This window comes from Phacochoerus africanus, chromosome 3 (assembly GCF_016906955.1).
Source record: "Phacochoerus africanus isolate WHEZ1 chromosome 3, ROS_Pafr_v1, whole genome shotgun sequence".
NCBI classification, from domain to species: domain Eukaryota; kingdom Metazoa; phylum Chordata; class Mammalia; order Artiodactyla; family Suidae; genus Phacochoerus; species Phacochoerus africanus.
This window is the reverse complement of record NC_062546.1, coordinates 51,823,721-51,847,502: the sequence shown is the minus strand read 5'-3', so window position 1 is coordinate 51,847,502 and position 23,782 is coordinate 51,823,721. Positions and strand designations below refer to the sequence as shown.

At 42.5% G+C, this 23,782-nt stretch overlaps 1 protein-coding gene across 4 annotated transcripts in view; it reads left to right on the top strand.

The window, feature by feature from the left end:
• Positions 1-23,782, top strand: part of HOOK3 (hook microtubule tethering protein 3) — a 95,025-nt gene that overhangs the window by 10,275 nt on the left and 60,968 nt on the right. For all 4 annotated transcript variants that reach the window (XM_047771761.1, XM_047771760.1, XM_047771763.1 and 1 more), the window contains exons 3-5: positions 15,919-15,991; positions 20,158-20,208; positions 22,258-22,390. In XM_047771761.1, the coding sequence (XP_047627717.1) occupies positions 15,919-15,991; positions 20,158-20,208; positions 22,258-22,390 (257 nt within the window). The remainder of the gene's footprint in view (positions 1-15,918; positions 15,992-20,157; positions 20,209-22,257; positions 22,391-23,782) is intronic.

Below are 23,782 nucleotides of genomic sequence, written 5' to 3'. Positions count from 1 at the left end.
TAATCCACTGTGCCAGGCCAGGGATCAAACCTGTGTCCTTGTGCTACAGGGATGCTGCTGATACTTTTGGGCCACAGCGGAAATGCCATCATTCATATTGTTTTATATTATCTGTTTTAAATAATTGTACAATACAGATTGACAGAAACTTCCTCCTTTGTCAGTTTGGTATTTATTGAGTGGCTACTTTATGTCTAGCCCTAGTGATAGGAGGATGAGCCACAACCCCCAGGGTAAACTAGTCCTGAGAGTCATTCAGAGAGTTTATAACCTGGGGAGAAGCAGATTTTAAATAACCACGGGAACAAAACTGCCAGTGTAAAAGCATTACGGAGAAAGTTGTGAAAGTTTCTCAGTTAGCAGTTGACTCCACAGACCTCGAATTCAGAGGAGTCCAAACAGGAAATATCAATTTGGCTATCTCTTAATTGAAGCAATAAGTGTGGATTAAATCATTCACAGAATAATGTAGGACCAAGAAAAAAATGTGTGGCCTGAGTCTTGAAGAACTTCAGCATTTAATTGTTGGTTAGAACATCTGCCAGCAGAGGGACCAGAGAGGCAGCAGGAAAGCCAGTGGAGTGTGGGTGCTGAGGAGAGTTTTACTGGAAAGAGCAAATTTTATTTTGTCAGAGCTGATAAGTGAAAAGCTATTTATGTTTTTATGGTTTTAGGAGAAATTTTATCAAATATGACTAGATCTGATTATACTTATTGTTAGTATAATGTGTTTTTTCTTTTAGTCTTTCAAGTCATTTTCTATCCATCTGTTTTCCAGCTTCCAACAGTTTGTTGTCATCTTCTCTTTCTTTTTTTTCCATTTTGTAAAGTTTTATTGAAATATAGTTGATTTACAGTGTTGTGATAATTTCTGTTGTGGTTCAGTTATACATATACACACATCCATTCTCTTTCAGATTCTTTTCCCACATAGGTGATACTGGGTAGAGGTCCCTGTGCTCTACAGCAGGTCTCCGTTGGCCAGTCATTCCATATGCCTCAGTGTACATATGCCGGTCCCAACCATCTTCTCCCTTTGTGTTCATCTGTGTAGGTTCATGTCCCCCTATCTTTTTGTTTGTCCTTTGTTTTTAATTAATAGACCTTGTTTTTCAGAGCAGTTTTAGCTCCACAGCAAAATTGAGTGGAAAAAAGTTTTAGTGTGGGATGATGGAAAAGTTCTGGAGGTGGAGAGTGGTGGTGATTGTACAACAATGTGAATGGACTTAATGCCACTGTGCACTTAAAAATGGCTTTAATGACAAGTCTTGTGTATATTTTACTACAGCGAAAGAAACTTAAAAAACTGAGTGAAGGAGTTCCCACTGTGGCTCAGTGGGTTAAGATCCTGATGTAGTCTCCGTGAGGATATGGGTTCGATCCCTGGACTCACTCAGTGGGTTAAGGACCTGGCATTGACACACACTGTGCCATGCATGGGTCACAGTTGCAATTTGGTTCCCGTGTTGTTGTGACTGTGGTGTAGGCCGGCAGCTGCAGCTCTGATTTGATCCCTAGCCCAGGAACTTACATATGCCGTGGGTGCCTCTGTAAAAAGAAAAAAAAAAAATTGAGTGGAAAGTGTGGGGAGGTCCCATTACCCGCCCACACAGAACCTCCCCTGCTCTCAACATCCCCCACCAGAGAGGTACACTTGTTGCAATTGAGCTGACACTGATTCATGGTATCAACCCAAAGTCCCTAGTTTACTTCCTAGTTCACTTTCTGTTTACATGCTATGGCTTTGACACATGTTGATACTTCATTATAGTATCATACAAAACAGTTTCTGCTCTGAAAATCCCATTCCACCCAGTCACCCCCACCTGCCACAATCACTGTTGTTTTCGATGTCTCCACAGTTTCCATTTAAAGTTCTTCCACGTCTTTTTGTGACTTGACAGCTCATTTCTTTTTAGCACTCATCCCCTCCTTTTCCTAACAATTTTACTGAAATGAAGTTGACCTACAGTAAACTTTACGGTTTTACTTGGGTTTTTTTTTGTTGGTTGGTTGGTTGGTTTTCTTAGGGCCACACCCGCAGCATATGAAAGTTCCCAGGCTAGGGGTCGAATCAGAGCTGTAGCTGCCTACCCACATCTTCGACCTACACCGCAGCTCACCCACTGGATCCTTAACCCACTTAACCCAGAGATCAAACCCGCATCCTCAGGGATGCTAGTCAGATTCATTTCCAGGAATGAAACTGCACGTTTTTTTGTTTGTTTGTTTGTTTCCCAGGGTTTGACTTTTTTTTGTTCTTATTACTCAGTGAACTTATTACATTTATAGTTGTACAATGATCATCACAATCCAATTTTATAGGATTTCCAACCCATAACCCCAGCGCATCCCCCCACCCCCAGACTGTCTCCTTTGGAGACTGTAAGTTTTTCAAAGTCTGTGAGTCAGTATCTATTCTGCAAAGAAGTTCATTTTGTCCTTTTTTCAGATTCCACATATAACTGCATGTTTTTAGAGTGTAGAATTTTATCATTTTAATTAATTTATTTATTTTTTTGTCTTTTTGCCATTTCTAGGGCCGCTCCCGTGGCATATGGAGGTTCCCAGGCTAGGGGTCTAATTGGAGCTGTAGCCACCAGCCCACACCAGAGCCACAGCAACTCGGGATCCAAGCCACATCTGCAACCTACACCCCAGCTCACGGCAACGCCGGATCCTTAACCCACTGAGCAAGGCCAAGGATCGAACCTGCAACCTCTTGGTTCCTAGTCGTTAACCACTGAGCCACGACGGGAACTCCCCTGATCATTTTTTTTTAACCTGTGGAAATGCCCAAGAAACTATCAAGGTAATGAACATATCAATCACCTCAAAACATTTCTCAGCTTCTCCTTCCAGACACCCCTTTCTCATCCCCAGGGCAACCATGGATTTGCTTGCTGTTGCTGTAGATCAATTTGCATTTTCTACAAATGTATATAAATGGACTCACAGTATGTTTTATTTTTCGAGGGAGAGTGTGGCTTCTTTTTTTCATTTTCTAACTCGGCTCTTATTTTTAATGTTGTAATCTTGCATTTTGTTTTGTTTCTTTTTTCAGTGAAGTATAAGTGATTTAAAGTATTGTATTAGTTTTGGGTGTACAGCACAGTGATTAAGTTCATCACAGTGTATACATATACTTTTTCACATTCTTTTCCATTATGGTTTATTACGGGATATTGAATATAGTTCCCTGTGCTGTATATATTTTATATATAGTAGTTCATATCTGCTAATTCTAAACTTCTAATTTATCCCTTCCTCTCCTTTCCCCTTTGTTAACCATATTTGTTTTCTATGTCTGTGAATCTGTTTCTGTTCCGTAAATAGGTTCATTTGTGCCATTTTAGATTCCACATATAAGTGATACATGATATTTGTCTTTCTCTTTCTGACTTCACTTAGTGTGAGAATCTCTAGTTGCATCCTTATTCCTGCAAATGGCATTATTTTTTTCTTTTTTTATGGCGGAGTTGTATTCCATTGTGAGTATGTACCATATCTTCTTAGTCCATTCATTCGTCATGGACATTTAGGTCGTTTCCATGTTTTGGCTATTGTGAATAGTGCTGCAGTGAACATAGGGGTACGTGTATCTTTTTCAATGAAAGTTTTGTTTGGATATATGCCTAGGAGTGGGTCTGCTGGATCATATGGTAGTTCTCTTTTTAGTTTTCTAAGGAACCTCCATACTGTTTTCCATAGTGGTTGCATCAATTTACATTCCTACCAACAGTGTAGAAGGGTTCTAGGGGTCCATGACTCTTAATGTCAAAGCCCAAATTTATGGAATTTTCTATTTTCTGTTTCTTGATCTGAAGAAAATTAACGTTAGAGTTTATAAACATTTTCACAAAGCAGCTCCCAATTTGGTGAGCACAGCATGTCCTATGTGAGATGTCAAGAATGTAAATTGACTGTTTATGCTGTAACCTCTGTGAATCTTGGTCTGCACCTCCCCCTGATCAACGGGGTTGGAAGGAATTCGGTTCTCCCTGACAGCGCTGCTTCTGCAGGCTTCTGAGGAAGGCTGTCCCCCACTGTGGCTTCGTGGACCGCTCAGCCAGGTGCCCCTCCTCAGTGCTGCTTCCAGACCGCTCTCCTCACCATGCTCCTGAGACCCCCAGGTTTGTGGCTTAAGACGTCCTCCTCATTTCTGACAGCTTTGGGTCCTGGTGCTTGACACTCTTCCCAGTGATGCCCTTGTTGAGGTCCCTGATGACCTGAATATGGATCTGGAGGACCCTGCACGGCCTTGCCTATCAGCTCCTGGAACTCTCCTCCCCTGGTCCAGCCCATCATCCTCCTGGTCCTGCCCTGTACCTTATGATGACCATCATCTTGCTTGTCTCTTGACCACGGTCTGATCATCACTTCCTGTCTTTCCATCTCACTCTCTCTGGCATAGAGCTGCTAGCCGTTCTTCCATTCTCTGCGCCCGGGGGGTCTCAACCCTGTCCTTCCTCTTCACCTCTTTCTTTCTTCTTATTCAGCTGAAATTCTGTGGTCAGTCATAGCCACTTCCTAGTGTACCTTTTAGCTCCTTTGCCCCTTTCTTGTTTCTTTGTATTTTTTGGCAAAACCACAACATAGTTAACTTTGATGTCCCACCAATTCTGCATCTGGCCTGTGCAGCTGAACCTGGATGGAGAAAACATAGACATGCTGGTGCATCTCATTTTAAATTTCTCACCTTGGACCCATGGTCACACTTGGACTTCCCAGTCCTCTCGTTCCCTGTCTCCTCCGTGACTGTCTCACGCTTTTCTCTCTGCAGCCCTTCACTGCTGCCTCCCCATTCTCTTCTCCCGTCACCCCTCAAGGTAGGATTCCTTCTGCTTCTGAGAAGGTTGAAACACACAAAAGAGAATCTCCATAGAACCCCACACTGTAGCATCAGCGCCACTGCCTGGCCACCCTTTACCACATTCGAGTTGAGGGTTAGGGATGAGGGACCATCTTTTTTTTTTTTTTTTGGCTTTTCTAGGGCTGTTCCCACGGCACATGGAGTTCCCAGGCTAGGGGTCTAGTCAGAGCTATAGCCACCGGCCCACACCAGAGCCACAGCAACTCGGGATCCGAGCCACATCTGCAACCTACACCACAGCTCACGGCAACGCCGGATCCTTAACCCACTGAGCAAGGCCAGGGATCAAACCCGCAACCTCATGGTTCCAAGTCGGATTCATTAACCACTGCGCCATGACGGGCACTCCGTGAGGGACCATCTTGTCGTAAAGTCAGTGCCTGCACATCCTGGACTGGGTCCCAGTTCCTTTCACCCACTCGGGATTGTCACTGACCTTCTCCCATCTTTCCTGAACTGACAGCCCTCCTTTCTCTGCAGAATCAGCCCCACTAGCAGACAAGCAGACCGATTTATCTGTAAGCATCCTTCTCAGGACCCCACCCCTGTTGGTCATTGTTCCAGTTCTCTCCCGTGTGCAGCAGCTTTCTCAGAATCCTCTCCCCTGCTGTCAACTCCACTTTGGTCAGGGTTTTCTCACCATTATTAAAGCTGCACTTGTTAGGGCACCAGTTACCCACACACTGCTGATTCTGATGCTCGTTCTCAGTCCTCATTTGGACCAGCAGCAGCATTCAAAGGACAGGTGCTCACCTGTTTACTTTTCTTGTAACACTTATTAAAATTTGGCCTCCAGGATGCTGTAACCTTCCTGGGTTTCCCTCCCATTTCGGTGGATGATCAGCATTGCCCTTGCTGGTTTCCCTCCCAGTGCTGTCTCCCGAGGACACATTCTCCGCGCCCGGGGGTGCTTAAGGACTCAGGCCTGCACCAGCTGCTCTTTTCTGTTGCATTCACTCCCCTGATGATGTCATCAGTCTCATGGCCTTAAATATCATCCATATCCTGACTACTCTTAGCTTTTTGTCTCCAGCTTGGATCTTTCCCCTCATGTCCAAATGTGTCTGTCTGTCTACTCACCATCTCCAGGTGGGTCTCGAAGACGTTCAAAGTCATCATATCTAAAACCAAACCCTGCAGTTTCTTGGTGGCTCAGCAGGTTAAGAAAACAAACAAACAAACAAAAAAACACTAAACCTGTCTTCTACCCAAACCCACTCAGTCAACTCTTCTCATTCCAAATGTTGGCATTTCTGGCCTTGAGCTCCTCGGACCTTAAAAACCTTTCTTTCTTTTTCTCCCCATCCCACATCTAACCTGTCAGGAAATCCTAATAGCTACACTTTGAAAATATATCTAAATCTAGGCTTTAGATCTAACTTCCAGATTACAGAAAAATACAGAGGACAGAGGAATACATTAAACTAAGTTAAGAGGAAAGGATCAGGCAAATCCAGAAAATGGGATATTTCACAGTACAGTTGACCTGGTCTCTTCAACAAGTGAATGTCAAGAGAAGAAAGGAAGCAGGGTGGACTGTTCTGGACTAAAGAGCCCAGAGAGACAGACGCTGGCCAGACGCGTTACATGGCTCTTAGAAGTTCTGCTCTGTGCATTCACTCGGACACCCTCACAGAATATGCCAAGTGAGACAGCCAATCGCAACAACCCACGACTCCATTTGGGAGGTGTCTGGAAGCAGAGTGGAATGGGATCTGGGGGAGATGGAGAGTTGTTGTTCAGAAGTTCAGTTATAGGAGATGCATGCACTCTAAGGTCTGCTGTGTGCTGTTGTGCTCTGGCCAACAGTTCCGTGTTGTGATTGTGAAAATGTGTCGGGAGGGCAGAGCTTGTGTTAAGTGTCCTTACCCCAAATTCAAAAACCAATGCAGTGGGTGAATCTTGTTTTTTACTTTTGGGTTTTTTTTTTTTTGCTTTTTTATGGGCTGCGTTTGACCCAGGCTATGGGTCAAATCAGAGTTGCAGCTCATGGCAACACCAGACCGACCCTTAACCTACTAAGCGAGGCCAGGGGTCAAACCTGCATCCTCATGGATACTAGTCTGGTACTTTTTTTTTCTTTGGTCTTTTAGGGCCGCACCTGCAGCATGTGGAGGCTCCCAGGCTAGGGGTCTAATTGGAGCTGTAGCTGCTGGCCTGTGCCACAGCCACAGCAACGCCAGATCCGAGCTGCATCTAATCAGATTCATTTCCGCTGCTCCACAACAGAAACTCGCTAGTCAGGTTCTTAACCTGCTGAGCCACGGGGGGACTCCCTCTTGGGTCTTTTTAAACAAAGACATTTTGAAGATGTTATGGAGGACGTTTGAATACAGAGTATTAGATGGTGTTTTGGGAGTATTTCTGTAGCAGTATCAAAACTGTGGTTAGTAAGGGATGTGTAGTGGAATTTCAGGAGTAAAAAAGTGTTACAATTAAAAATTACTACTTTGGGAGTTCCCATTGTGGCTCAGTAGTTAACGAACCTGACCATGAGGACATGGGTTCGATCCCTGGCCTTCCTCAGTGGGTTAAGGATCCAGCATTGCTGTGAACTGTGATGTAGGTCGCAGATGTGGCTCAGATCTGGCATGGCTATAGTGTAGGCCAGCAGCTATAAGCCCCGATTCTACCCCTAGCCTGGGAGCCTCCATATGCTGTGGGTACGGCCCTAAAAAGACAAAAGACAAAAAAAAAAATTACTACTTTACTGCTACCATACTGGTCTGGCCACTGTTATCACTCTTCTGTATCATGTGAATAGTTTCCTGACTGGTGTTGATGTTTCTGCAGTTGCCTGCCCACAGGCTCATGTGAACTCAGCAGCCAGAGTGTCTTTTTAGTAAGCTGGGTTTTCTGTTTAGAGTCCTGCATCAGTGCCCCAGTGAAAGAGTCAGGGTAAGAGCCAAAGTCCTCACAGTAATATATGAGAGCCCAGGGATTGGACCACCTGACACCGTTCTGACCTCGTTTACGAGTTCTTTCACTCACCTGAGCTCCACTGTTGAGGGATTTGTTGGGGGAATCATTACATAGAAATGACTGAAATCATTTGCCATGTGTTTGAACTCAATCTCCAGTCCCTTCCTGGAGGTGAGGGGGCGGGGCTGAAGCTCCTCTGGGACCAGCTCCCATCCTAAGACTGTCCAGAGGTCCCACCAGGAACCACCTCACTAGCATTAGCTCAGGTATGGCTGGAAAGGGTCCTGAGAGATCATAAAAGACATCCAGAGTTCCCGTCATGGCGCAGCAGAAGTGAATCCAACTAGGAACCATGAGGTTGCAGGTTCCATCCCTGGTTAGGGATCTGGCATTGCCGTTGCTGTGGTGTAGACCGGCAGCTACAGCTCCCATTAGACCCCTAGCCCGGGAACCTTCATATGCCGCAGGTACAGCCCTGAAAGAAAGACCAAAAAAAAAAAGAAAAGGAAACCCATCACTTGGGAAATTTGTAGAGTTTAGGAGCACAGTGCTAAGAACCAGGGACAGAGGCCAAATAAACCTTTTATTTCATCACAACAATGTACTAATGAAAGAGCAAGATCAGAAGTAGTAAGCTGTGCCTCTAAGTGCCATCAGCTTTTATTTGCAGAGTTCAGAAAAGAGGAAAAAAGAAAGTAGATGAGACCAAAGGAGCTTGAGTAAAGGTCAAGCCATGGACAATGATAGCTTCTTTTTACTTATAGGACCTGATTGCCTGTCCTTGATTTAGAGCCCAGCCCTTCCTTATAAGGTGCCTTTATTGCTCTTTTTTTTTCTTTCTTTTTTTTTTGTCTTTTTGTCTTTTTTTAGGACCGCACTTGTGGCATTTGGAGGTTCCCAGGCTAGGGGTCCAATTGGAGCTGTTGCTGCCAGCCTACGCCAGAGCCACAGCAATGTCACATCCAAGCTACGTCTGCAGTCTACACCACAGTTCACGGCAACGCCAGATCCTTAACCCATGGAGCAAGGCCAGGGATTGAACCCGAAACCTCATGGTTCCTAGTCGGATTCATATCCGTTGCGCCACAACAGGAATCCCTGTATTGCTCATTTTGACACAGTGGGCGCTATAAGCATAAGTTGCTTTGTTTTTGTTGTTCTTATGGATGTGAAATATAATTATTAAACTCTTCAATATACATTAATGGCAGAGGACCAAAATGATCATTTTAGGTAATGAAAAGCTCATTAGAAATTAGGCCTAAGAGGAGAGTTCCCTAGTGACCTAGGATCCAGCGTTGTCATTGCCGTAACTTGGGTTTGATCCCTGGCCCAGGAACTTCCACATGCTCTGTGTGCAGCCAAAAATAAATAAAGAAATAACAAAAAGACACTGAGTGAGATACTCTGTATTTCTAAGAGGCAGAATTCAAAGGGAATGAAAAAGAAAAAAATTAGACTTAAGAGTCAACATACCTATAAAAAAATACTAAGGTTTGCTAATAAAAATGCCATATTAAGAAATTGAATCAAAATACAATGTTTGTTTTGGACCCCATCTTAATTTGGGGGAGTTCAATAATAATGTCATGGTACTTCGAAGTTCCCATCATGGCACAGCGGAAACAAATCTGACTAGGAACCATGAGGTCACGGGTTCAATTCCTGACCTCGCTCAGTGAGTTAAGGATCTGGCATTGCCGTGAGCTGTGGCATAGGCTGGCAGCTGTAGTTCTGATTTGACCCCTAGGCTGGGAACCTACATATACCTCAGGTGCAGCCCTGAAAAGCAAAAAAAAAAAGTTTCGGTACTTAAATAATTTTAGCAATAGAAATCTAATTTTTTAATTTCTGTGGAGGCAGTTGACTGCAGGAAGACAGTATATTTCTGGAATTATACTAAGGTTTAAAATTAATGGGCTTTTTCCTTTAGCTTAAACTATGACTGGTTCATAAGTTACAGCCAAATAGACCTGTTACTAGAAAAATCTAAGAAAATGGCTTTGTATGTTTTGTAGCTGGTTTGTGTTTTTTTCTTAGGTGTCAGGACATAGTAAGAAGCTAAAGATAGTTTCTTACTCATGAAGGGCACTTCTTGTAAGCTTATCTGTTGTTATTTATATATCTGTGCAGAACTATAATCTCTTAAGATTTTGGAAAAACTTACCTTTATGTTGTTTAATCCTAGCCTGAGAATGGTAATTAAGGGGTACTTAGAAAACATTGCTGAGATTGCAGACTAAGCCTTCGTACTGAGTCAGAGTTCATTACTAGGCAAAGTGCCATTGAATGCAAGAAGGTCGTAGACTTGTTCTCTTGCTGTGTTCTACCCAAATAGTAGGTTGAAAGCTCATTAAAGCAAAGTGCTGGCGTTCCCGTCTTGGCTCAGCAATTAACAGCCTGACTAGCATCCTTGAGGATGCAGGTTCAATTCCCTCACCTTGCTCAGTGGGTTGAGGATTGGGTGTTGCCATGGGCTGTGGTGTGGGTTGCGGATGTGGCTCGGATCCCACGTTCCTATGGCCTGGTGTGGGCCGGCAGCTACAGCTCCAATTTGACCCCTAGCCTGGGAACCTCCATGTGCCGCAGGTACTGCCCAAAAAGACAAAAAAGAAAACTGCTGTCACATGAACCTATCTACAGAAGAGAAACAGACTCACAGACATGGATAATAGATTTGTGGTTGCCAAGGGGAAGGAGGAGGGAGTGGGATGGACTGAGAGTCTGGGGTTAGTGGATGCAAGCTATTACATTTAGAATGGATAAGTAAGGAAGTCCTGCTGTACAGCACAGGGAACTATATCAAATCTCTTGTGATAAAACTTAGATGGAAGATATTATGGGAAAAGACTGTATATTTATATGTATATATATACACATATATACACATATACATATACATACATACATATACACATACATATACATACATATATACATACATATACATACATATATATATATATATGACTGGGTCACTTTGGTGTACAGCAGAAATTGACACAACATTTATACATCAGCTATAATAAAAGAAAAAAAAAAGGCAAAAGAGCTGTCACCTTCCGATGTATTTCAGTGCACAGGAGCCAGTGAGAACTGCTTTGTGTCAGATGTGAAGTGCTGGGCAGATGGCAATGGATGAGACAGACACCTGCCCCTGATGAGCACAGGGTGTCCTGACTGCCGTGGGTCTTTTCTCTCCGGGACTGGTCTGCTTGGCCGGAAGGGGAGAGTCACCCTCAGGACCTGGGTGTTGTTTGCCAGGACCAGTGTTGTGTTGAACTCTCTTGTAACAAAAATGACAGTACTGTCACCTCTGCCACCAGACTGTGTGATTGAACTTTGCCACCAGACTGTGTGATTGAACTTGGGGAGATTAATTTCTGAGTCTGCTGTTCCTCAGGGGTAACTTGGGGATAATGACACCTTCCTGGTGGTGTCATTGTGAACATAGAGTGCCCGGCTCAGTGGCTGGCATGTGATTGGGTGTTAAGTACATGGCAGAAACAGTTGTCTTTGTTCTTTTACCTTCCCAGCTCAGACATTGTTCTGATATTTTGATGTCATCTTTTAAGGAAGAAGTAGTCTGTATCATAGTGCTTGAAGTATTTTATTCAGATTTTTCTGAGTTCTTTTGCTGTGGAATTCCCATTGTGGCTCAGTGGGTTAAGAACTCAGCAAGTATCCACGAGGACACGGGTTCAATCTCTGGCCTTGCTCAGTGAGTTAAAGGATCTTGTGTTGCCGGAAGCTGTGGCATAGGTCACAGATGGAGCTCAGAGCTGGTGTTGCTATGGTTATGGCCCTAAAACAGCCCTAAGATCACCTCCCCTCCCCCCAGAAAAAGAAAAAGGAAGAATTGTTCTAAATTGTAAGTGAAGTTATGGTTATGACCCTAAAACAGCCCTAAGATCACCTCCCCTCCCCCCAGAAAAAGAAAAAGGAAGTATTGTTCTAAATTGTAAGTGAAGTATCTCATAATCCTGGCATTTTTAGAGTGTGATTCCTTAGACCTTTTTTTTTGCTTTTGCTTTTGCTTTCTAGGGCCGCACTCGCGGCATATGGATGTTAGCAGGCTAGGGGTCAAACTGGAGCTACAGCTGCCAGCCTACACCACAGCAACACCAGATCTGAACCACATCTGCAACCTACACCACAGCTCACAGCAATGCCAGATCCTTAACCTACTGAGCAAGGCCAGGGATCAAACCTGTAATGTCACGGTTCCTAGTTGGATTCGTTTCACTGTGCCACAACAGGAACTCCACTTCTTAGACATTTTAAAGCATTCCTTTTTTTTTTTTTTTTTTTTGATAAGCTAAGGGCTTCCTGTTGTAATATCTTTTAGCTGTATGGCCCTGAACTGCCACGCAGCCAGTAAATTCAGTGCCTTTGGCTTTGGGTGGTCACCACCTACTTAGCAGCAGACTTGGCCTTGTGAGTCTTTTTGATTGGAAAGACTTGATTGGCAGTGGTTGTGATTTTTTTTAATTTTTAATTTTTATTTATTTATTTATTTATTTTTGTCTTTTTGCCTTTTCTAGGGCTGCTCCCGCCACATATGGAGGTTCCCAGGCTAGGGGTCTAATCGGAGCTGTAGCTGAGAGCCAGAGCTACAGCAACGCAGGATCCGAGCCGCGTCTGCAACCTACACCACAGTTCATGGCAATGCCGGATCCTTAACCCACTGAGCAAGGCCAGGGATCGAACCCGAAACTTCATGGTTCCTAGTCGGATTTGTTAACCATTGAGCCACGATGGGAACTCCCATGTGATTTTTACATTATAGCATTTTTTTTTTTTTTTTTGTCTTTTTGCCATTTCTTGGGCTGCTTCTGCGGCATATGGAAGATCCCAGGCTAGGGCTCTAATTGGAGCTGTAGCCACCGGCCTATGCCAGAGCCACAGCAACGCGGGATCCAAGCCGTGTCTGCAACCTACACCACAGCTCATGGCAACGCCTGATCCCCAACCCACTGAGCAAGGCCAGAGATCCAACCCGCAACCTCATAGTTCCTAATCGGATTCATTAACCACCGAGCCACAACGGAAACTCCACATTTTCTATTATTTAAGTATTAAAAATACGGAACATTTTCTACTTCCTATATTATTTTTATAGTAATTCTTTAATATTTTAGCAGAATTCACTTAAATTGTTTTTCTTTGCAATATCTATTTTTACAAGAGGTTTTAAGCAAAGAGGACACTTTTGGGGGGATTGTCTGCCCAGTTAACAGGAGTTGCTTTCTCTGAAACCTGAAGTTGCGTGTTTCCCACTTGTGGCTCTTCATCCATTTGATCACATACAATCAGACTAGGGATGAAAAACATACTCTAGCTGGATTATTTGGAGTTTCCTGGGAATTTAGAATTGGGATTGAGTGACAGCTGGCCTTTAAAACTATCTTCTTGAACTAGCATGGTGCGACACGGAACATGTGTGCAGTTCTCTTCAGCAGTGTGTGGAGAAACAGGAAAATGTTGGTCTTCAGGGAGAAAACATACAGATGGGCAGAAACATAGATGAGAGTGAGGAGAAGACTGTCCAGATTCTTAATAGCTTTCCTTAATAGCTATGAGGCCCAGTTCCTGTTCAGGACCATAACGTATCCCAGTGGCCTTCCAGTAAGTTCCACGTTTTGCACAGGTTTACTCAAATTTGTTTCTCTCACATAATAACAAAAGAACCTCAACTGAAGAAGCTAGATTAAGCTTAAAACAAAATAGGTAGATATGTATATCTACTTGCAGAGGAATGAAGTTAGACCCTTTATTAGACCCTTAACAACACTGTGCGCTGTGTATCTTAATCTGAATTTAAAACTAAAACTATGAGAATTAGAAGAAAAGTTTGAGAGTAAGTCTTCCTGACCTTGAATTAGGCAAAAGCTAATAGGTATATTGGCTATATATTGGAATATATATTGGGTATATTGGAACTGACATGTGTTGCTGGAAGGAATGTAAAGTGGTACAATTACAGATGATATATTGGAACTAATGTGTGTTGCTAGCAGAAAGGTAAAGTGGTACAACTACGAAAAATAGTTTGGTTTAAACTTCACATATTAAACAGACTTAGTATTAGACGCAGCAATTCCACTTCTAGGCACATACCACATGAAACATGTTTATTAACTTATAGATAGATACACAAAATGTAGGGTATCCATAATGGAATATTATTGAGCCATGAAAAGGAATGAAGTGGTGATTGATGCCACCATATGGATGGACCATAAAGACATGCTAAATGGGAGTTCCCCTCATGGCACAGCAGAAAGGAGTCCAACTAGGAACCATGAGGTTGTGGGTTCGATCCCTGGCCTTGCTCCGTAGGTTAAGGATCCAGCATTGCCGTGAGCTGTGGTGTAGGTTGCAGACGCGGCTCAGATCTGGTGTTGCTGTGGCTGAGGTGTAGGTCGGCAGCTGTAGCTCTAATTTGACCCCTAGCCTGGGAACTTCCATATGCCGCGAGTGCAGCCCTAAAAAGCAAAGCAAACAAACAAACAAACAAAACATGCTAAATGAAATGAGCCAGACACCAAAGACCACATAGTATATGATTTCTTCTCTGTGAAATGTACAAAATGGGCAAGCCCATAAAGACAAAAGTAGATCCTAGGGGCTGGAGAGAGGGAAATGGGAGTGATGGCTAATGGATAGGGGGTTTCTTTATGGGAAGATGGAAAAATTAGGTTGTGGTGATGTGAATATACTAAAATCCACCTCAGACAGGTGAGTTGTGTGGTATTGAATTATATCTCATTTAAAAAATTTTTAGAGTATTAACTTTATTGTCTCTCAAGTTAGTATGTTAACTTTGATACAGGCTTCTCTACAGAGATAACTTAGTTGTAACTTTTTTTCATAAGTACGTATGCCCATATAAGTACATTTTTCTTTTTTAGTAATAAAATTTAATAGTTCCTGCTATAGGGCAGTGGGTTAACAATCCAACTGCAGCAGCTCAAGTCACTGCAGAGATGAGGGTTCCATCCCCAGCCTGGCACAGTGGGTTAAAGGATCCAGCATTGCCACAGCTGTAGTGTAGGTCGTGGTTGTGGCTCAGATTCTTCCCTGGCCTAAGAACTTCCATGTACCTCGGGTGTGGCCATAAAATAAAAAATAAAATAAAACAAGTTGTCACTGCTGTGGTGTGGGTTTGATCCCTGGCCCAGGAGTTCCCATATGCCACAAATGTGGCCAAAATAATAATAATTTGAACAAAATTTAGTACTGATTGTATTTATCAATTTGAGTGACAGCGTAAGTTGAAATGTAGATTCTCTTCTCAGATATTTCTCTCATTGCCATTATGCTTTTTGAGTGAATGGAGACAGTTGTAAGGGTTCAGTCTGTGGTTTTGAACAAATGATTTAATTTCTTAGAGCATCGGATTCAAGAACTTTGAAGTGAACATCATGCCAGGCTAAAAGTTTTTTTTTCTTTCTAGTGTTTATAAAAGTTTGGAGGTTTTCCTAAGAAAGATAAGCATAAGCATATTCAGCTTCTACCCTTGTTTCATTTGTGTGTCCATACCAGTGTTGTCTTAGATCTAAGCCTTCTGCAAACAGAAATAGTATCCAACTTTGTTTAATGCCTGTATTTTTATACACAGGTTCTCTGTTTATATAATTTAAAGACATTGAAATTTTAGTAACATTATTGGTGACCTTCAAAGTATTAGATCATGGAAACTCATTAAAATATTAACTAAAAAGCTTATTTTAACCATTTTCCTAGTATATTTCTTTTGCCTATTTAAAACAATTGTCAATGATTTTGAATGTTTTTAGATATTAGTGTGGTATCTACTAATTACATTCATTCCAGATTAGTGTATAATTTAAAATATATAAACTATTTATCACTTTTCACCTTTTAGCTTGTTTGTTGATAAAATTATATTTTTTAATGAGCTGGTAACAGTTGCTTTTAGAGAAATTTACTGTTATTGCATTCAGTCTCCTTATATTGAGTTATTTTGTGGCCAATATGTATCAAATATTTTTATGTTGCAGTTAAGGAATGATACAGAATGGGTTTCAAATCTGTGTGTGTGTGTTTTAGCTCGAAAGTTACATGATCTTAATATGCTAGCTTTTTCTTATTTGCAGAGATCCTGCATACTTTGATGAAAATTGGCTAAACAGAATCAAAACTGAAGTAGGAGATAATTGGAGGCTAAAGGTATTTTTTTTTCCTACCTGTTAATTCATCTTTTACTTGGGTGTGTATAATCCTTGTTGACTTTTGCTCTGATCTGTCTAGTGAGCTTTAGAAACTTAGATAGGGAATTCCCGTCATGGCGCAGTGGTTAACGAATCCAACTACGAACCATGAGGTTGCGGGTTCGGTCCCTGCCCTTGCTCAGTGGGTTAAGGATCCGGCGTTGCCGTGAGCTGGGGTGTAGGTTGCAGACGCGGCTCGGATCCTGCATTGCTGTGGCTCTGGCATAGGCTGGCAGCTACAGCTCCGATTGGACCCCTAGCCCGGGAACCTCCATATGCCACAGGAGTGGCCTAAGAAATAGCAAAAAGACAAAAAAAAAAAAAAAAAAGAAAAGAATCTTAGATAGGCTTTAGCAAAATAATCTAAAATTAAAGATTGGAGGTGACCTGGAGTTGCTCACCAAGATCAGGCTAAGTTAGTGAAGCGCACTGACTGAGGGCACATAGCCCCGAGCAAGCACCTGTGTCCATGTCCCAGGTCAGTCGTTCACCATCCGTGGGAATGTCTTTGACCTTCTTTTTGGTGCCTGAGTTTCCCCATTTTGTAAAATGGGGGTTGTAGCAGGATCTACCACATGGAAATAAATGAGTTAACACATGTGATGTACTTAGGACAGTAATGTTAAGTTGCTAGTGTTTATTAATAATGAGGAAATATTGACCATTATTAACCATGTCCAGAACACACAGAGAATGACTTGTTTTTATTTCCTTCCTGGTAGCCTTAAGTTGTAGTATTTCTCAAGCGTCTTTGACCCAAACCCACAGTAAGAAATATAGTTTACACTGCAGCCTTCTTTCTACCTAGATGTATGTGCCTATACAGTTGAGTAAGTTTTTAACTCTGTATTGTTTTTATTTTACTTTTAGAAATATAAGTCACAACCCATCTATATATTTTTTTTTTCTTTTTACAGCTGCACCTGTAGCATATGGAAGTTCCCAAGCTAGGGGTTGAATCAGAGCTACAGTTGCTTGCTTGCACCACAGCCACAGCAACCCCAGATTCGACCCACATCTGCAGCCTGTGCCACAGCTTGTGGCAACACCAGATTCTTAAGCCCCTGAGTGAGGCCAGGAATTGAACCCACACCCTCACGGAAACTATGTTGGGTTCTTAACCTACTGAGCTACAACGGGAACTCCAGTTTTCTAACTTTATATTCTGAAATGATTATAGATAAATTCACAGGGCATTGGGAAAGTTCCACTTACCTTTCCCCCAGGTTCCCCAGTGCTAACATCTTATATAACTAATACCGTATCAAACCTATGGAGCCAACCTGGGCACAGCACATGGTGTATTCAGAGTCACCATGTTTACTCACACTCCCGTGTTTGTGTGCACAGTGCTGTGATTCCGTCAGTGTGTAGATTCATGCAGCGGCCACCACAGTGAGGCTAAAGACGGCTCTGTCTCTGTAGGGTGTCCTGGTGCTGCCTTCACTCCACATCCTCACACCTCACCTGAATCCCTGGCCACCACTGACTTGTTCTCTATAATTTTGTTACAGTAAGTTGATTTTTATGACCCAGTAATGGTCATGACTGACAGTTTGAAAAACTCTGGAATCATTTCTTTCTGATAAAGATTGGTAGAAACTCAGAGATGCAAGTAAACAAGTGTGTGAAATCCCCGGACTTCTGATGAGCTAAGCTTGGTTTATCTTTATGTTTCCCCATAAAACATGTATTCAAGGTAAATATTTATCCATTGCCTAGATATTGGGCCTGCCAAAATCTAATTCCTCCCTTTTGCTAAGCTACAGTGAATGAACACTGTTCAGTGGCACTGTTTTAATTTCTAAATATCCTTTCAAAAATAGGCAATTAAACTGATTGCTTTTTAATGTTATTGCATGTTTAAAGTAATGCTCCTAATCCATTTATGTTTGCTGCTGCTTCACCCAAGAGGAATTGTGTATCCCACCCTCTCTGCACAGATCCACACACAAACATACAGTCTTCAGTGTGTCCCAAGTATGGCACATTCTTAATATCCTTCATAATTAATTTGCTTTGCTTTGCTTTTTAGGGCCACACCTGCAGCATGTGGAAGTTCCCAGACTAGAGGTTGAATTGGAGCTGTAGCTGCTGGCCTACACCACAGCCACAGCAATGCTAGATCTGAGCTGCATCTGCAACCTACATCACAGCTCATGGCAGCGCTGGATCCTTAACCCACTGAGCAAGGCCAGGGATCAAACCCGAGTCCTCATGGATACTAGTTGGGTTCTTTACTGCTGAGCTACACCAGAAACTTCCAATAATTAATATTCTTAATATTCAGAGCTGAAAGTAGCAGCTCTGATTTGTATTCCTATTCTCTTTGTTTTATCCTTCGTTATATTTCTTCACTTTTAAGATACCATTGATTAATAAGATTTGTAACTTTTTCTAGTGGAAAATAAAATACCATTTTAAATGGACACATTTATTTTTTTTAAGACTTTCTAGTTTAAAATGTTAAAATATGAAAAACTGAACACCCTAGAGTCAAAGTAATAAAGTATTTTATATACTTAATATGTCTCCAGATTCTCTGACATACAAACAGTTTTATTTATTTTATTTTACTTTATTTTATTTTTTGTCTTTTTGCCGTTTCTTGGGCCGCTCCCACGGCATATGGAGGTTCCAAGGCTAGGGGTCTAATTGGAGCTATAGCCGCCAGCCTACGCCAGAGCCACAGCAACTCGGGATCCAAGCCGTGTCTGCAACCCACACCACAGCTCATGGCAACGCCGGATCCTTAACCCACTGAGCAAGGCCAGGGATCGAACCCGCAACCTCGTGGTTCCTAGTCGGATTCATTAACCACTGAGCAACGATGGGAACTCCTTTTTTTAATACAAAGTTTTCTATTTATTTTCTCCCTGAAAAAATATGTCTTTGATTAGGCACTGGGTGCCACTGCTGAGATCAACCTCTTATTTGATAGCCACAGGCCCTGCTGTCTTCAGTCCTAGGGTGTCTTCCACTGTGAGCACTTGCTGAGGACAGCCAGGTGGATGATTAGCAGAGTCATATCTGTCTAACTTAACACAAATGGAGCCAGATGACCTGAGTCACACACAAAAAAAGAGCGAAAAGAATAAGTTCACAGTAAATAGTGCAGGTGATTGCACCTGTGATTTCACCTGGTGACATGGAGTTGAGTGAGTGTTGGTCCCTCCTCTCCTTGTTCCTGGGATGCTCCTTATAGCACAGGAATCTTGCAGTGCTGAGTGTTATACCAACATTTAAAGACAGAGTTGTAGAGGAGTTCCTGTCATAGCCCAGTGGTAATGAACCCAGCTAGTATCCGTGAGGACTCAGGTTTGATCCCTGACCTTTGCTCAGTGGGTTAAGGATCTGGCATTGCCATGAGCAGCAATGTAGGTTGCAGATACAGCTTGGATCCTATGTTGCTGTGGCTGTGGTGTAGGCCAGCAGCTGCAGCTCCGAATTGACCCCTAGCCTTGGGAACTTCTGTATACCATGGTGCAGCTCTTAAAAAGACCAAAAAAAAAAAAAAGAGTAGGTTTTTTGTTTTTTTTTTACGTTTATGGCTCCTAAGTCTTTTCTTGGTGCTCAGCTGAAGAAACCCACTCTTCTCTGGCAGGGGAGGAATTGGGAGACATTACTTCTGAGGTGGCCACCTGCTTCCTAGGTTGCTTTAAGAGATTCCCAAAGGGTAATTTTGACTCCCATTTTTACTTCATGCTCTAACTTTAAAACTCCACTTCTATGTATGACACAACTCTACTTTTCTAGGAAAAACAGTATTGAACTCAAGTCTTCAGTAAGGATGACACATTTTTTTCTTTCCCTGCAGAAAATCTATATAATTTAATCTTCCCATTGAATCTTATTCAATTACCTTCCAATTTTGTCAATGTGGTCATAACACTGAAAATTTAACATAACTAGAAACCTCATTTGCTGTATAAATCTCTTAGATCAAATAAATTGAGCCATTGATTGTCCTATTTATAATGATAAATTCAAAAGTACTGTTGAATTTTATTTTTTATGTTTACTTTATGATTAACAAGAATGATGAGTTGGTTCAGAAGTTTTTTTAGGTTAAACTGTATTTTCATCTGTGCCTTTTATCCAGTCATTTTCTCTCTCTTTAAACAGATAAGCAATTTAAAGAAAATTTTGAAGGGAATCCTGGATTACAATCATGAGGTAAGAACTTTTTTTTTTCATTCTGCTTGGAAGTATTGCTATAGGATAATTTAATTTTACAATATTGTACAATAGTTTCAAGTAAAGGAAAAATTAGCTCAAAATTAATAGTGTTTTATCTTGCATTGTGTAATTTCTAGGATGTTTGTTTGAAAGAGCAGCTATTAGGTGGTTACTAGGTAAACTTTTCCACTGTACTATAACGGATGGTTTGCTGATCGTAAACTTCCCTCTCTACTGTCCATTAACTCTCTCCTTCCCTCTCTTACCTTCCATGAAGGTGGTTTACCATCCACATCCCTCCTACTTCCATTTTATTCCTTGGCAAACCTCCATCCTTAGAGCAACTCAGTTTATCCTCTGGGTCTGCATCAGAACAGTCAAGACAGTGCTGTGCAAAAACAGGCAGTGAAAGTAGTTTTACTTTAAACTCCATGATCACAGATGTCAAATGGACACAACACAGTCTGGAAAACCTATATTATCTCCTCACTGTTTCCTCCCCACAAGCTCACCTGTGTTTAAACCTACCTCTATACTTAACTTATCTGTCTTCTTCATCTCAGTAAGTAACACTACCATCCACTCTACTGTCTGAGTCTAAACCTACAGATCATCCTGTAGGCCTTCCTTCTTTTGATGCATCAGCAGGACCTGTTACTTAAATCTCCATAATACCAGTTCCTCCTTCTCCGCCCTGTACCAGGCTGTCATTAGCCTTTGTTCAGATGTCTAGTGTCGTCTAACTGGTGGCCCTGACTTCACTCTGCAGTCTATTCTCCACTCCCAAGTCAGGATGATTTCTAAGAATGAAAAAAAAATTTTTTTTTGTCTTTTGGTCTTTTTTGTTGTTGTTGTTGTTGTTGTTGTTGCTATTTCTTGGGCTGCTCCCGCGGCATATGGAGGTTCCCAGGCTAGGGGTCGAATCGGAGCTGTAGCCGCCGGCCTACGCCAGAGCCACAGCAACGCGGGATCCGAGCCGCGTCTGCAACCTACACCACAGCTCAGGGCAACGCCGGATCGTTAACCCACTGAGCAAGGGCAGGGACCGAACCCGCAACCTCGTGGTTCCTAGTCGGATTCGTTAACCACTGCTCCACGACGGGAACTCCGAAAAAAAAAAAATTTTTTTTCCCCTTTTTTTTGGCTGCCCCACAGCATATGGCATTCCCAGGCCAGGGGTCAGATCCAAGCCGAGGTTTCAACCTACACCACAGCTTCGGCAATGCCAGATCCTTAACCTACTATGCCAGGCCAGGATCAAACCTGTGTCCTAAGACACCACCAATCCTGTTGTGCCACAGCAGAACTCCTAAAAATGAAAATTCGATTATGTCACAGTCGTCCTCAAAGTCATCTTCTGTAGTTTCCTCTTGCATTGAGAATGACATCCATGCTTCCTACCAGGAGCTACCAGATGCTTCATGACCCCTCTGACCGCCTCTTTCATAGCTCCACTCACCTCTACCACTGCAGCCACATTCATCCTGCTTTTGTGCTTTTAGGATCTTTTTTTTTTTCACTATAGGATTATCACAGAAACTTACCCGTTTGTCTGCATCTGTCATTTCATTTGGATCCAGTTTCCCCATAAAGGAATCCTCCATTTCCTTTCCTGATATAGGCATCTTGTTATCAGCACTTTGGAGTCCCAGGGAGTGAAGACGGCCAGGGGAATCCTGCTGCTGTGGGCATGAACCTCATTTACTTTTTGTGCTTTTTGCCTCCTCACCCGCCCCCCCACTGCCGCCCCATTTCAGAAGCCCCCAGGCTCTACTTCTCTAGCAAGCTCACATGTAGTCTTTCTGGGGAAGGTGGAGGGGTCGTAGCTCAGGGGACGTGCCATATACCAGGGACTAATAAGATGCTGTAGCTCAAGAAAGATACAGGGCACATGGTGGGAGGTATACATGGAAATTGGGAGTAAGATTGACGAAGCAGCTCTGGCCTCAGCAGTGAGCTTCCAGTGTGGACAGACTAACCTCTTTCAGATATTTTATTTGGTCCTGCATCTGTAAATGCAATTCTCACCTCTTTATCTCTGTCCAGATTTTAGGGCAGCAGATTAATGACTTTACCCTTCCTGATGTGAACCTCATTGGAGAACATTCTGATGCTGCGGAGCTGGGAAGGATGCTGCAACTCATCTTGGGCTGTGCAGTGAACTGTGAACAGAAGCAAGGTAATTCACTGGAAGTTAGTGTGTGCATGTAGAATAATGAAGAAAAGTAATACATGCTGTGTATTTTACATATAAATCACACGTGCAAACCACACTGTCTTCTTAAGGCCACCCTCACGGAATGCCACTTTCTACAATTTTACTAGTAATCTGTTAAGCTTAAAAAGAGTTTTATAAGTTTGAATAAATGTGATTATGATGACCCTTTTTCTGCAATGCTACATAATTCTTTGTGTAGTTTTTTTTTGTTTTTGTTTTTGTTTTTGTTTTTTTTAGCTGCACCCATGGCATATACAAGTTCCCAGGCCAGGGATCAGACCTGAGCCAAAGCAGTGACAAGGTCCAGCCAAATTCATTAATAAGTAATCATAATTAATTGATAATACCAATCAGTTCAGCGGTGGGAACTTCAAATTAGATATTTTAGATTGTAAGTTTGAAGGGCTGATTTCATAAACACTTAGCTGAATTCATGCATTATGCTGGGGCTTGGAATACAGTGTCAGACAAGACAGATGCAGCACCTGCCCCCATGGAACCTTGTAGTGGGGCTAGGGGTCGGGGGCAGTAAGTAATGCCTCTCCTAACTGGTCTGAGAAGTGGCTGGTGCGGTGAAAGTGGAGTGTGATGGGGGACAGTGCAGGCTTGGTCTGGGGAGGGTGTCCAGGCACACGTTGCAGGGGCGATGGAGCAAGTGATCTGATTAGTAGAAACTGAGTGTTAGAAAGACTTAGGCTCCCTCTGAGGTTATAAAAACCCACAACTCTAATTGGAGAGTAGTGGGGAGGGATCAGGACCCTGAAGCAGAAGGAAGGTAGGTGGGACTGTCCTAAGTGATGGTGGCACCCATTCTACTTCGATTGACATGGCCTTTGAAGAAGGGAGATTTTTTTTTTAAGCCCACAGGTATTTTTCTTGTTCCTCCTACTCCATCCATGGTTATGCAAAACAGATTTTTATTAGCTCGTTGTCTTTACCTTTTCGTCCTGGTGATAAGTTTAGTAGTAGTCAACCTTGTTTTCTTGAAGCTGTGACTAGTTTTATTGGTCTCTGATTCAGGAATTTCTCTTTACATTGTATTTATTTCTCTCTAGCCACATTCCTTTTAGATTTTGGCATTCCGTGGTCTATAGTAAATTTTAGCTTGTTCATTGAGTTGAACTCAGGGATTAAAATGGGAGTTCCCTGATGGCTCAGCAGGTTAAGGATCCAGCATCACTGCTGTGGCTCAGGTCATTGCTGTGGCACAGGCTCAATCCCTGGCCCTAGAACATCTGCATGCTGTTGGTGGGGCGAAAAAAAAAAAAAAGAAATAAGACATTTGCATTTTTAATATTGCTGAAATGTCTTAAATTTTTTTGTCAAAGATTAGAAAGATTGGTTTCAGTAGGA